Here is a 14826-nt window from a genome sequence, read left to right as displayed (position 1 = left end):
TTAAGTTTGACTTAGAATCTGTCATCAGTAGATTTTTTTTGTGCTTTCTTTCTTCCTCTGTTGTGTATCTTTTAAAAATATGATTTGATATCATGATATTGTGGAAATCTACTAGTAGAAGGGACAGAGTTCATCTAGTTTGAATCCCTATTTAAAAAGTAATGAAACCGAAGCCCAGAGACTTGCTTAATTTAGATCTTAACTGTGATTTTGGCAAGATCTCAAAGAAAGTGAGTCACGGTATCGACCAGAATCCAAGTTTCTCATGGCCAGATCTGCGCACTTTCTACTAATTCTTTTTTAATTTATCATGGTTACCTGTGAAGCCTCTTCTCATTCTTGGCTGTCTTCCCTCTTTTCTCTCTCACGGATTATTTGCAAAGGTCTCATGAGAATTCATTCCTGGGGAACCATATTGCCTTTTAATGTCTGTAGTCAGGATTATTTCTGAATGGATTCCATCAGCAGCAACAGCTCTTCATTCCCACTGAACACTTCTAAATGGCTGACTGCAAGTCAACAGTCAGCATTCGTTCTAGCCCACTGTTTCCTTTTCTTCCTGTTGTAAGCTTCAGTATGAAAATAAGAGGCCATTTCCTCTCACATTTCTAAGGACCATGTCAGTAGCCAGTTCTTTGTGGATGGAATTGAAGAGTGGCATTCCCCCCTCACCCCTCAACACACACACATATTTAAGAAAAAAAACTCATGGAGACTATTTTTTAGTATAATTAGATTTCCAGCAGGTAGTCTAAGATGCTGCAGTGTCTGTGCCAGTTTTTCTCAATTGTCTGCAGTTAAATATACTGCAGCTGTCTGTGGTGTACCTCAATTATTGTGACTCTTTTCTCCTTTTCTCCTTATTCAGGTGCCGTCGCGGTTCCACACTCTGGTTCATAGATTTCTGTATACATTTGACCGGTGTCTACTCTGTCTCTTCTGTTATTTGCCCTTCGTAATTTATTTGAAAGTACATACTCTTCCATTGTATTTCAGTTTTGAATTCCTCGATGGTATGCTAACTCTTGGCCTGCAAAGGTATCTCTTTTTGTTAGGCCAGTATTTGGTATTTCCCTAGTTTGAGGAGCTACACTTATCTGCCTCACATTTACTTCCTTATGGTAACATGTCAACTGTTACCCCATACACTTTACTTTGGTATCTAACTATCTAGATCCCTTAGGATCGTAACTAATAAATCTCCCTTCTCCTCCTTTTTTAACCTGAGCATCACTGGACAGCCTCCAGGGTCTACTTCCTTCTGTGTCATATAGTCATCCTCCAGAGCATTTGATAGCTTTTCCCAAGTTTTTTCACTTTCTCTCTCAGAACTGAGTTTAAAGTTTTCCTGTTCCAGAGGGCAAGTCCACTGCCAAATGAATGCTCCAGCCTTCACAAGTTGTAATCAATCCCTTGTTCATTATTCTGATTCATGGGCTGTCATTCAGGGAAACCAGAGCCATCTATGTAATAAACTTCCAAAATCAAGCATCTCATGGAAGAGAAGATGGAATACCACCTCTCTAGCACGGAATTTTACTTCCTAACGTGTTTTTCAGAGGTCTCCCTGAGAATCATTCCATTCATTCTTTGAAAAATCAACAGGAATAGAAGCAATTTCTATGACTGACCCTTAGCTGGCTCTGTCATGTATTGAATGAATGCCCTTAAGAAACATCACATACCCTTCATGTGGCCATGTGCGTTCTGTATACACTACACATACCCCTCATACAGGATTTTCAAATAGCCAACATGTATCACTTCTTCTAGATACAGTAACAACTCTTTCTTCTGTTAAACCCTATGATTCTTCTGTATGCTTCTGTCGAACATATTCTTATTTAGCATGTTTTCCAGAACTGATAGTGGTCAGTGGCAGTTAGGCCAGATCAGGAACACCTTAAACTGGAAGATTAGTCAGTCATTCTAACAGATAGGTGAGTCAGATTGCTTATGATATCTACCCTGAAGCAAGTGAGAAAGCCAAGTCTAGCTAGCCAGGTAGAGTATTTTATCTAGAATGAATAAGGAATAGATGGTGGTTCAGACAGTCAGGCATTGAAATTGGGGAGGTCCAACGATGGGCAGGTGTTTGGAACACAGAGATCAGGATCCTGAAAATTAATGGGTGTTCAGTAGAGGGGAGTTTTGACTGCAAGCAGTGGGCTTTCAGCTGTGAGACTGACATTCAGAGGCTAGAAACTAACCTCTGGGAGGACAAGTGAGAATAAGCGGGAACAGACATGAACCTAGTTATTTGAATTGGGACATAAAGAAGAAGTGAAACCAATAACAGGACTGACTGCATGGCAAGCCTTCCAAGCTATTGGCCTAGTCCTCTATCTGCAAGATTCAAAGTAGGATTGGTCCCAGCCTGGGGTTGAGCCTGCTAGTCAGAGTGAAATGATTCCAACTTTGATAGTTAAAAGGCGGCAGAGGCAGAACTGTCCATGATGATCCGCACAGGGACAGAAGCTCCACTGGTATAGAGCTTCTTTCGCTCCTCTACTTGTAATCTTTTGACATTATTTTACCTCTGTCTTCCCTCCCTGAACTTTTTTTCCTTCTGACTTCTCTTCTGTGCTTTCTACTACCCCAGCGGAGAAAGATAGAGATGTTTTCTTGGTCATGTCCCTGTCTCCCCTAGCATCAGGAAGGCCAGTGTACATGTAGTACATACGGTTGATGGTGGTGTCTGGCAGGAAAAAAAAATAACAGTGTACAAACTTAGCAAGTTATAATGAAAGTGTGTTTTTAATTTTTTTTGGATCTCTGAATGAGCCAACAAATTTTCTTATCCATTCTTGTAACCCTGGGGCCTGAGCTGTTCCTGGGAGGGAGTACTTTGTTGTGCTTTTTTAAGGACTATTTTTCAACTGACCTGGTTCCACTTTTTTCCCTAGCTACTCTTCTTTTAAGGTTTTAGTCAAAAGCATTCATAACAAGAATCTTTCTTGCAAGCAGCTTTTCATACCAAAAATGATGGGCTATAACCAAAGGATAACAGAGACTATGATCAAAGACTTCTATACATACATTGCTGTTTCAGCTAGGCCTCATAGGACTTACTGGGTTGTAGAGGCCCAATACGTTCTTGGATATTATTTATATTTTCGTGAGTCAGATTCTATAAATTTATGTATACAACATGAGTTTATAGATTTTTTTTCCATCTATCTCTAGGGTTGCAATAGTTTCCAAATCTTTTGAAGGAAAAACTGATTGCACAGAAGAGTGGTACGGAACCCAGTACAAGCAAGAAGCTATACCACATGAAGTCATTAAGGTAGGGTTAACCCATCTGTGAATAAGCTGATGTGTGAGGGACACACAAGAATATGAGCTCCCTAGATCAACCAATTCACAGCCCAAAGTGTGGAGAGTGATGGCCCAGCACTGTCTGTACCATCCCAAGAGGAGTGAACAGGGAGGTGGAGAGCTGGAGCTTAGGTTTTGCATGAAGAAATGATACTGTAGCCACCTTCTCGTCTGCCTGTCAGACCAGCAGGGCTGTAAAGCAGACTCCAAGTCTCATGCGGTCAAAGATCAATGAAGTCCAAAGTACACAGGGTTGCAAAGGCACCAAGACAGGCAGGAAGAGATGGAAATAGAGAACCTGAAAGACAGATGCAAGGGCTGAGAGCTCACGATCTTGCTGTGAACACAGGTGGGGAGCAATTTCTGGGATTCATACCATCTTCACTTTAGGAGGGGCTATATTTTATGCCTCATATTGTATCTTTGCTCTTTTTGTCAACATAGGGTCATTATGATTTGTTTCAAAACAAATCATATAGATAGTATGTTACCCCATTCATCAGGAGTCAGGATTTTGTTTGTGAGTCTTATCTACTGGTCCAGTACTTTTTCTTTTTTGGTTCTCATTGGCTGTGTAGCTTTGAGACTGTGTCCTTTATTCATGGGGCGACACCAGAAAACCTTGCTCTGACTAAATTCTAGTTAAACTTGGGTAATGGATATTTCTTAAATGTACCAGGGTAATGACGATACAGAAAAAAGTAGTTTAAGAAAGAAAAATTATTACTGGTACTTTTCTGACATATTCACAGCACATAAGGAGATGACTGAAGCCCTTTAGTGTGTGAAAATGTCCATCTTACTAAACTGTGAGGAAAGCTGATCTCCCATGAATTAGTGCTGGGTGTGAACTAACCCTCAAACAAGAGAAAACCCCTGTTCACCAAATTCTGACCATGACAAACCTGCCCCAAATGGGAATTTAAACAAATTGATCTGGAAGCTCAGCAGTGAAATTACTTGCTAAGTGTTTACCAGTCCCTACGATTCAGCCATACTGGGGACTTAAGTTGCTACATATAAATAATATGGCCAACATCCCCACCATCCCAGTGCCAAAAGACACAAATGCAGGGACCAAAATAGAACTACAGGAGCTGCAAGGCTGTGCCACATCAGCTGGAGACCAAATTACTAAACCCAGAATGATTGGCAGTTGGTTGCTTTTTTAAAAAAATAATGAAAAGTCTTATAAATCAGAGTTCATCAATCGTGGTCTGATCTGCCTCACTTAGCTTTTGGAAGTAGCCCATGGAACAGATCCAACCTGCAGGTTGTGTCGATCCTGTCCCACAATCCAGATTTAAATCTCAACTTTGTCCTTAACCTTATGCTTGAAATATTGGTCCACTTGAAAATGCATGTGGTCGTCTGGGAGAGAAGTAGACCAGGCCTTTAGAAGTGCTGAAGTCAGAGAAGCCCCCTTTAACCTAGTTTTCAAGCCATACATTCAAGTAATATAGTGTAGCTGAAAGTTTAACTCTTTTAAATGACCTGTTGTCTAGCAGTTGTGGGTATTTATCTCTGTGCAGATTATTCTCCATTCTTTAAAGAGCTGGAGCAAACATGATCTTCATATGGACCAGTTAGCCTCAGTTCCACAGTCTCAGATTGTTCCTTCACCTCAGCTGGTCATTTTAGACATGTGTAAAGAGGAAAGATAGATGAGTGTAAAACCTTGATTAGTTCCAGAGACTCCAGTTCAAGTTTCATGAAAAGTCATTGATAGATCTTGGGAGTAGCCTTTTTATATATGATGGAAGAGGATGCTGTGTGACATTTATTCTCTTATTATTTGCCTAGATATTAAGCAATGTGACTGTTTTAAACTCTTAAATCAGATTCTAATCGCTTTTATGTGTGTGTGTTTTCACTATTCATCCAGAAATGGCAAAATGCTGATCTGAATGGGAAATTTAAACTTCCAACGAAGAATGAATTTATTCCTACAAATTTTGAGATTTTATCATTAGAAAAAGAAGCAACACCATACCCTTCTCTTATTAAGGTAATACGTTAGAATCATTGATATTAAATTTAGGGGACAGACCTATTACATAGAAGGGACTAGAGAGATGTTTTCTTGCATTTGATACTATGTTGATTTGTGGGGCTCACACCCTATAGATAACAGAAAAGTTGCAGAGAGAATAACTACAAGAAATATTAAAAGGCTAGACATTTTAAAACAAACAAAACTACTATACAGCATAGAATCTAGGGAATTGTTTTCTTTGCAGACAATAAAATAGTAAGCCTGGAATGTAACTACAAGTCTATTGAAAGCGGGCTTTTTTCCATGTTCACTGAAGGCCCAATAAGGAAGTAGATTTATGCTGCATCATGAAAGTTAGAGATAAGAAAGAATCTCTAAAGCCTGGAAGAGAGCATATCCAGGGGAAGCTGTTGGATTTCCTGCCCTTAAAAACAATTCTTTCTCATTTTGACAGAGCGCTATATGAAGTTAATGGAGTTATAAGCCAGTGGGAAGAACGATTGAGGAGGGTGTTTTCTTTTTCAGAATGTTCTTTTCATGTCATTATTTCACACCTTGGGTAGATTGTGTAGAAAAATGGATCAAATTATTACAGCACATCCTCTTTTCTAAACTTTAAAACTAACTCTTTCTAAACTTACCACCATAGACAAACATCTTTCTTTCCCTTTTCTTCAAATGACCTAACATTCAGATTAACTCAATGAGATGAGAATTAGTGTTTAGGACTATGAAATTTAATTTATCTCAAGTAACTAGATTATTAATGAGACAATCATTTTTCTTTAAAAATGACATTTTAATGAGTTATACGTTAGGTTATTCAAAGAGAAAGATTATTTACTTCTCCTATTTTTATTTTTTGTTTTAAATAGGCCATCTTAGCATAAACTAAGGAGAACATTAAACCATTTATCTCGTCAGAGTTTCAAGGTAGTTTCAAGTGAACTTTAAGACTTTTTTTTTTTTAATTTATTTGGCTGCGTCAGGTCTTAGTTTTGGTACGCAGGATCTTCTTCACAGTTTGTGGGATCTTTTGTTGCGGTGTGTGGGCTCTTTATTGCAGCACGTGGGCTTCTCTCTAGTTGTGGCATGTGGTCTCCAGAGAGCGTGGACTCTGTAGTTGTGGCACATGGGCTCTCTAGTTGTGACGTGCAGGCTCAGTAGTTGTGGCACACAGGCTTAGTTGCCCCGCAGCATGTGGGGTCCTAGTTCCCCAACCAGGGATCAAACCTGCATCCCCTGCATTGGAAGGTGAATTCTTAACCACTGGACCACCAGGGAAGTCCCTAAGACTTTTTAAAATATAGTATGAATGAGTGAGTGGAGAGGCAAAGGAGTAGCTTATTTGTTCATCCTTGGCTGTGTTAGTTATCTGTTGTGGTGTAACAAATTACTCTAAAATTCAGCAGTTTAAAACCACAAACACTTATTTTATCTCATGCAGTTGCCAAGGGACAGGAATGTGGAAGTAGCTTAGTTGGGTAGTTCTGGCTCAGGGTCTCTCAGGTTATGGTCAAGTTGTGAGCTGGGACTTTGGTCATCTGAAGGCTCAACTAGGGCTGGAGGATTCTATTCCAAGTTCATTTGTGTGGCTTTGGGCAGGCCTTAGTTCTTCGGTACATGGGCCTCTCCATAGAGTTGCGTGACATGGCAGCTGGCTTACCCCAAAGTGAGTGATCCAAGAGGGAAAATGAGTGATCAAGGTGGAAGCTACAGTGTCTTTTATAATCTAATCTCAGAAGTGTCGTATCATCACATCTGCCATAATCTGTTGGTCAGACAGAGACCAACCCTGGTCCAGTGCAGGAGAGAGAACCACACAAGGGTGTGAATTCCAGCAGGCAGGGATCCATGTGGCCCACTTTGGTGGCTGGCTGCCACACACACACACCCGCCCCCAAGGACTCCTGCATCTGTGTCCCTGCATCCAGAAAGACAGGGACAGGACAGTTGGTATTGGCTTCACCTGTCTGTCTCTTCCTCCACTGTGTCCCCATCTCTTTGACCCAGGGTGCTGATAAGAGGGTGATTTCTCTCTACTACTGGAATCACCAGCCATCTCTCCAGCTTCCCACCAGCTGACCCTCTGAGTATGCTTCAAGGCCATGGGACAGCAGTCTCTCCAGAACAAAGCTCAGCTATTGCCTCTGTTCTCCTCCTCTTTTTTTTTTTTTTTTTGTCCTCCTCCTCTTGAAGAGTGATTTGATTGAAGATTTTTGCCGAATGTGCCTGTATTTCCCTAAACATACTGTTTCTCCATCACAGGATACAGCTATGAGCAAACTCTGGTTCAAACAAGATGATAAGTTTTTCTTGCCCAAGGCCTGTCTCAACTTTGAATTTTTCAGGTACGTAAAATGAATCTAGCTACAAAGCTTCCTATGAAAATCAACAATTACATTTCTGAAAGTTTTCTTTGCTTCCTTAAGGACCTATGTCTGGAAATAAAAGGAATTAGAGTTTTTTAGCCTAGACAAAGGAAAGCTGCTCCTTCTTGTTAAGGGAAGGCTGTAGACTCACCAGAAGTTTCACTGAAGAAAGATTAAATAATTTGGGGTGGGTTTTTTTTTGTTGTGGTTTTGGTTTTATATTCCTGGAACTTGCCCAGAAGAAGAGGTAGTAGTTACTAAATGATCTTGAATCTCTTCCAGCCCTTTAATTGTCTGGAGCCCTCAGATATTGCTTTCTGTATTCCTGGCTTGGTAGAAGATGTTTAATAAAATTTATGAATAACGCTACTATTGCAATGATTTCTCAGTATAAATCTTTAGTTTATCTCTATCTCCTTTTTTTTGTGTAATAATGTTATCACTCAATTCAAATTTTACTTTGTGAGTTTGCACTCTATAATTTTATATTTCTAAAATTCAGTGGTTTGTGTTTATAAAATAAATCTATCATTTTTTAATAATGTTCAGTATAATGATCAACTTTTTCATTAATTTTTATTTGATTTGCTTGGCATGAAATTAAAGCTGGATGTGTTTTAAATGTTTTAGAAAAGAGAAAAAGAATCTCTTAAGTAGGAAGTTAACAGTTCACGAACAAGTATGTTGAGACTGTAGGGATGTAAACATTGTTTATTTATAGCATGAGATTCATAGATTATCTAGAGCTGCGCTGAGATTGTTGGTGTTGTTTTTTGTTTGTTTGTTTGTTTACATCAAACATGGGCTTTCTGATTATGGCTTGCTGTTGGTAGAGAGCATTACAAAGCTGGTTTTATTTTTTGATAGTTCAGAGTGATATTTTTAACCCTCTAAGCATCTTGTCACACTTTCCCATTTGGCTTCTATGATCTGGCTTCAGAATACCTTTTGAGAGACCATTTGATATGTTTGCGTTCTCTAAACTGCCTAGCATAGTTCTCAGAATTTAAAATGTCTGCTTCCCACCAATCCCTCTCCATGTTCTGGTCTCTCTAGAGGTAAACACTATTAGGTTTCTTGTACGTTCTTAAATAAATTTTCTGTTTGTGTTTATCCTTTTAATCTTTTCAGAAATAGGATAATATTATGCATATGTACAGTTTTTAAAACTCTGTGATCCATGTTTAAGCATATAACATCTGGTTACAAAATAATATGTTTTAAGTTAACAAGTGAACCAGGATTTAAGAATTCCACTTGAATCAGGTTCTCTTTTAAAAGTTAGTTTAGGACCCTCTCCAGTTCACCAGCATAGCTGCTGTGGATGCAGCATTTTAGGACACTTCTTGGAATTGCGTTCTGAGCTTGATCCACATGACTTTGAACTCCCAGATTTGTTTTTTTCTAGCTTTTCACTTCCACCTAAGGGTGCCTGTGGGGATGAACCCTTTCAAGGACTCTCTTTTGTTTTGATGCTTTTGTGAGCTGTGCTAGTAAGTTTCTGAACTGCTTCCTTCTATTTGACTAAAGAAGGAAGTCTGTCATCATGTATAATACTTAAAAAATTAAATGACAGAGTGTTATTTAGATTTGCCAGGTGGAGAATGTATAGCTTTAGAATTTTCTCTTTGATTTCAATTCTCTGTAGCTAAGCATTTTACCCCTATTTTTACTTAATTATCAGTTTTTGATAAAATTTCTGGCTCTGATGTCAGTGCATTGGTTATATTTACTGTGCTATAGATAGAGTGAAATTTTTAATTTGCTGCCAAACAAACCAAGCCACGAGGCTACCTCAGGTCCTTTGTACTGGTTGTTTCCTCAGCCTGGAAAGTTCTCCACCCAGATATCCCCAGGGCTTGCTCCTTTGCTTCCTTCAGGTCTGGACCCAGATGTCACCTTTCAGAGTGGCCTTGATTAATAATTAATAATAATTTTAATAATAACAATTTAATTTATTAATAATAATTGTATGTAAATTATCAATCTTCCTGTCCCACTACCCATCACTCCTGTTCCTCTGACCCTGCATAATTTTTCTCCATAACACTATCACCACCTGATGTATCAAATTTAAATTTATTATTTGTCTCTTCCAACTAGGCTCTAAACTCTGTGAAGTCAGGGACTCTGCCTGATTTGTTCCTTCTTTATTCCCAGTACCTAGAGAAGTGCCTAGCACTATAGTGAGAATGTAGTACATATTTGTTGAATGAAGGAATCTTTTACTTGCTTCCCATAAAGGTAAGCAGTGTCACATAGTCAAATGAATAGGTCATTTGACTTAAATCTGAATCCTAACTCTGCTGCTACTAGCCCAGGTGACATGAGGAAAGTGATGCTTCTTATTTGGGAAACGAAGATTTAAGTTAGGTCATCTCTGTGGTCCTATTTAGCTCTTGCACTCTGTAATTATTTCCTCTCTTTTGTTGCTCTTTCTCACTTAAAAATTTTCCTGTTTTAATATTTTTTCCTAGTTCTGGCTGTAGTTGTATGATGGATATTATCAATTACTTTACTGACAGTGTTCCAGTCTCTTGGTTTGGCAGGAAACTCAAGAGATAAGCTAACATTTTCACAGGTCTTAATTTTTCTCTTTCAAGTCTCAGTTTTTCCCTTTTAAGTTTATATAATCATAGCACACAAACTTCTCAATCTCATCCTCCTGTCCACCAAGGGTATGGCTTGCTTAGAGGGAGAAAGAGGACACACACATGCTGTTATCAGCTCTGTCAGCCATGCCTTCTCCTATTAGCCTAAATGTAGGCATGCGTTTTGGCCTGTTCCTCCTTACCTACGCAGCATTTCTAACTTGTCAGTTCTACCACGCCATCTGGGGTAAGCAATTCCTTCTCCCTCTTCACCACTACCAGCACACATAGCATATTTCAAGCTTCTTTTTTAAACATCTTGTTTTTTTTCCTCATGAGAATTCATGTGTATTCAAAGTGTATCTTCAGGAAGTTATTTTAACCCCTGTTCAGTTCCTTGATCCATCTCGAAAGGCCATATCACATTGGGAAGTAATAAATCAGCTATTTTACTGTCAACATTTTCTTCCAGCCCATTTGCTTATGTGGACCCCTTGCACTGTAACATGGCCTATTTGTACCTTGAGCTCCTCAAAGACTCACTCAACGAGTATGCATATGCAGCAGAGCTAGCAGGCTTGAGCTATGACCTCCAAAATACCATCTATGGGATGTATGTAAGTACCCACGTCTTAGAGCCTTCCACTCATCAACATTTTTTATATTGATTTGCTGGAAGCACTTTTGATTGAGGGTGTGAGTTTAATTTCTTTTTTTTGTGACTAATCGTATTTTCGCATCACTTAATTTTTAAGTTAGCTCTTACTGTTAAGTATTCAGCAATATACCATTCATATTATGCGAATTTTCCTTGATTTCTTTTTTTTTAAACATCTTTCATCAGACTGTCATATTTTTCTCCTCAAAACAAAATTGGACCCTGATTTAGGTTTAGATCTCTCCCATTCTGTATCTGAAGTCTTGGTCTTTGACAACAGAGAATGAAATCTTCCTGCCATTGTAAAACAAAAGGTTGGCCTGTACTATTTCCCTAGAAATTCAGATCATGAGGCTGCATATTCATACTCTTCGGTCATGTTTCTTCATTACCATGCCACTGCTTGAGGTATCAAAGCATTTCTTTTGTTTTTCTTTTTGTTAGTCGCTACATTTATGCTGATCCTCTCCATTGCAACATGACATACCTGTTTATCAGGTTATTGAAGGATGATTTAAAAGAGTATACATATGCAGCACGCCTCTCAGGTTTGAGCTATGGCATTGCATCAGGAATGAATGCAATACTTGTAAGTAAAATGAAAACGAAAGAAAAGGCGTCACACCGTTTAAGCATTATGTTGAGCTTGGGAAAACTATTAACTTCTGCATTTTAAAACAAGAAGATTGATGGTTTTTTCCTTGCACCTTTTTAATGATTGAAGAACTCAAGTTAGTATTAGTTCCACTAACAAATGATTTAGTAGAGTTTAGTGCATCTTGTGAACATGTATTTATGCTACGTTTATTTGCATGTTCCTCTGCTTGAAATGTTTAACGTATTAATCCTGAAAGCATGTTCTTTCCATGTATTTGAATATATTAACATCTGTAAGTGAAAGATACCCATAGTTACTGTTGTGGTGCTGAATTTTACTTATATTATAAGCTTCTTTATTTCTGCTGACGGTAGTAGAAAGTTCCTGTGTTCAAATATGACTGACATTTTCATTTAATTTATTTTGTAGCATGTATCATTAACTACTTTTAAGTGTGTTTTAAGATAAACATTATTAAATGCATCCCAAGAAATAACTAGATCCTTTCTCTTGAAACCGTTTCTGTTATGTTTCCAAACTTATATCTCATTTCCAAATTAACATCCCTCTTCTAGCACACATTCACCTTCACTTTTCTTAAAAATATGTTGTATGTTTTCATAACAACTAAAATGAGAGCATGCACTGTGTACTCTTTCTAATTCTATACAAAAGGTTTTAGGGTTTTTAAATTTTATTTATTTTGCAGTGACTTTTTTTCTTCATACAAGTAACTTTTCTGGTAGTTTTTGTTTAATGTATAAGTATATATATAACCTAACCATTCTCAGAGTCCAGGGAAATTTGAAGCTCAGAGGTCAAAATAAAATCCAAATAGAAAAGTAATAATCCATGGTTTATTTTTTGCTGTTGAGTTTTAGTAGCATATCACCATTAAAATAAATAATTTTTAATTTGTGACAGAATGGGCTTCCTGCTAGTTGTCAGTCTAGTCCCCACGGTACATGATGTGCTTTCCATGGGCAGTGACCTTCACTCCTGCTGAGATACTTGCCTATCAATTTTCTTTTTCTTTTTCTTCTCTTTTTTTTTTTTTTTTTTTTGCGGTACGCAGGCCTCTCACTGTTGTGGCCTCTCCCATGGCGGAGCACAGGCTCCGGACGTGCAGGCTCAGCGGCCATGGCTCATGGGCCCAGCCGCTCCATGGCATGTGGGATCTTCCCAGACCGGGGCACGAACCCGTGTCCCCTGCATCGGCAGGCGGACTCTCAACCACTGTGCCACCAGGGAAGCCCCTTGCCTATCAATTTTCATAAGGTAGAGGCGTCCAGAGATATTCTAGTTCCAGTGTATCCTCTAACCTCTGTGGGTGCCACCATGTGGCAGTATAATAGTAGGAAGTGTGATAATAGGCTTCCCCTGCTTTTCAAAACGTTACGCTTTCAGAAACTATTAAAGTAAATTGTCCTAAGGCAAAATCCAGACAGTACATACAGTGTATCCTTACTTCACATCTGTTTTGACACTGGCTTTTGGTACATCAGCAGAACTCATCAAACAAGCAAGTAGTGAGACCTATGGACCATTATTGGGCAACATTGGACAAGAAAAGTGGCAAAATGCCATATAATACAAAATTGGGGCTTCCTGATTTCTTAAAAGATGATTTTTTTTAATATTTAAATATAAACAATTTGGGGACATATCCAGTAGTTTGCTAGGTAACCCTCCCCTATGATTTTTACCTTCTTAACACAACTATAAAAATCTTAAGCCTGCCATTCTTTAGAAATTCTTTTTGAAGGTTAAATTTAAAACACATTCTATAATTAATTTTGACTTAATGAGAACTTGAATTTTGATGATATATAGTGTGTACTGCCGTAGTTTGGCACCAGGTAAGTTTTCCTGCTATTGTTTTTGTTTAGGAAAAGCATATGCTTTTGGATATTAGTAAATAAAGATGGTCAATGTTATCTTCCTAAGTGTCGAACTATATTTATGAGAAATGAAACTCATTTAATTTCTTGTTTTATTTTTATTTTGATACACCTGGTTTGGGGATTTTCTACATGTTTTAAAGTCAAGTTGAAGTTGTTTCATGTTAATTTTAGACTTTTAATATCCTGAACTCTTTCCGTAGCTCTCGGTGAAAGGTTATAATGACAAGCAGCCAATTTTGCTAAAGAAGATCATTGAAAAAATGGCTACCTTTGAGATTGATGAAAAAAGATTTGAAATTATCAAAGAGGCAGTAAGTTTTCTCAACTTATTTTTATAATTTTTTTATTCATAAGGTGATATTGCCACATTATGAACATTTTTGAAAAAGAGGCAAGGAGGAAAAGAAGCATTCATAACCCTGTGGCAGTCACTTTATCCTATCTTTGCTGAATCCTATAGGAAATCTCCCAGGAAAGCCTGGGAGACTCTGGTGGACACCTGGCCCCCTTCTCTGTAGGCCCTAAGAGCTAGGGTAGCACTGACTTTCAGAGAGGAGCCTGAGGTAGACCTAGTGGCTTTCAGGGACTCCTTGAAGGTTTCATCCAACCTCCATTTAAGAAGAACACTCTAGGGCTTCCCTGGTGGCTCAGTGGTTAAGAATCCACCTGCCAGTGCAGGGGACACAGGTTCGAGGGCAGGTCTGGGAAGATCCCACATGCCACAGAGCAACTAAGCCTATGCACCACAACTACTGAGCCTGCACTCTAGAGCCCATGAGCCACAACTACTGAAGCCCACGTGCCTAGCTCCTGTGCACTGCAACAAGAGAAGCCACCGCAGTGAAAAGCCTGTGAACTGCAACGAAGAGTAGCCCTCGCTCGCTGCAACTAGAGAAAGCCCACGTGCAGCAATGAAGACCCAACACAGCCAAAAATTAAATAAACAAACAAACAAATAAATAAAAAGGGAAGAAAAAAAAAGAAGAACACTCTATTCTGCAGGAGGGACCTCAGCCTTCCATGACAGCCTTGTCACATTAGGGGAGACTATTTAGGCTTGATGTATCTTCCACTTAAATTCAACTCATGGTTGGTCCAGTAATGGAAATATGGGATGGATAGCTACTTTAAAAGCCAAACTATGACCTTCATTGTACACCCAAAGAAATTATCATCAGTTTTCAAATTAAGATTCAATATTTTTTATATATACATATCCATGTTGCTTGCTTAGAGAGACTTTTGGGATGACCTTATGGTGAAGAATTAAAGAATGCCAAGAGATGGAGGCCTTGAAAACTGGGGATAACTTTCTGAGAGATGAAAGAGATCCTGTAGTGAAGGTACTTAGAGTACATGTCAGATGCTGGGGGTAAAGCAGCAGCC

General features: G+C 38.7%; 1 protein-coding gene across 3 annotated transcripts in view; it reads left to right on the top strand.

The window, feature by feature from the left end:
- The window catches only part of IDE (insulin degrading enzyme), a 167425-nt gene that overhangs the window by 77725 nt on the left and 74874 nt on the right, over positions 1-14826 (top strand). For 2 of the 3 annotated variants that reach the window (XM_022569339.3, XM_089897924.1), the window contains 5 exons: positions 3187-3289; positions 5207-5329; positions 7586-7668; positions 10753-10897; positions 13641-13751. In XM_022569339.3, coding sequence (XP_022425047.1) covers positions 3187-3289; positions 5207-5329; positions 7586-7668; positions 10753-10897; positions 13641-13751 — 565 coding nt within the window. Of the gene's footprint in view, positions 1-3186; positions 3290-5206; positions 5330-7585; positions 7669-10752; positions 10898-11382; positions 11528-13640; positions 13752-14826 lie in introns of all 3 variants that reach the window. The other variant, XM_022569341.3, reaches the window with a different exon arrangement.

This window comes from Delphinapterus leucas, chromosome 16 (assembly GCF_059928025.1).
Source record: "Delphinapterus leucas isolate spDelLeu-1000000601 "Yukka" chromosome 16, BTC_Dleu_Yukka2, whole genome shotgun sequence".
NCBI classification, from domain to species: Eukaryota; Metazoa; Chordata; class Mammalia; order Artiodactyla; family Monodontidae; genus Delphinapterus; species Delphinapterus leucas.
Note: the sequence above shows the minus strand (reverse complement) of the source record. Positions and strands in the feature narration are given on the sequence as shown.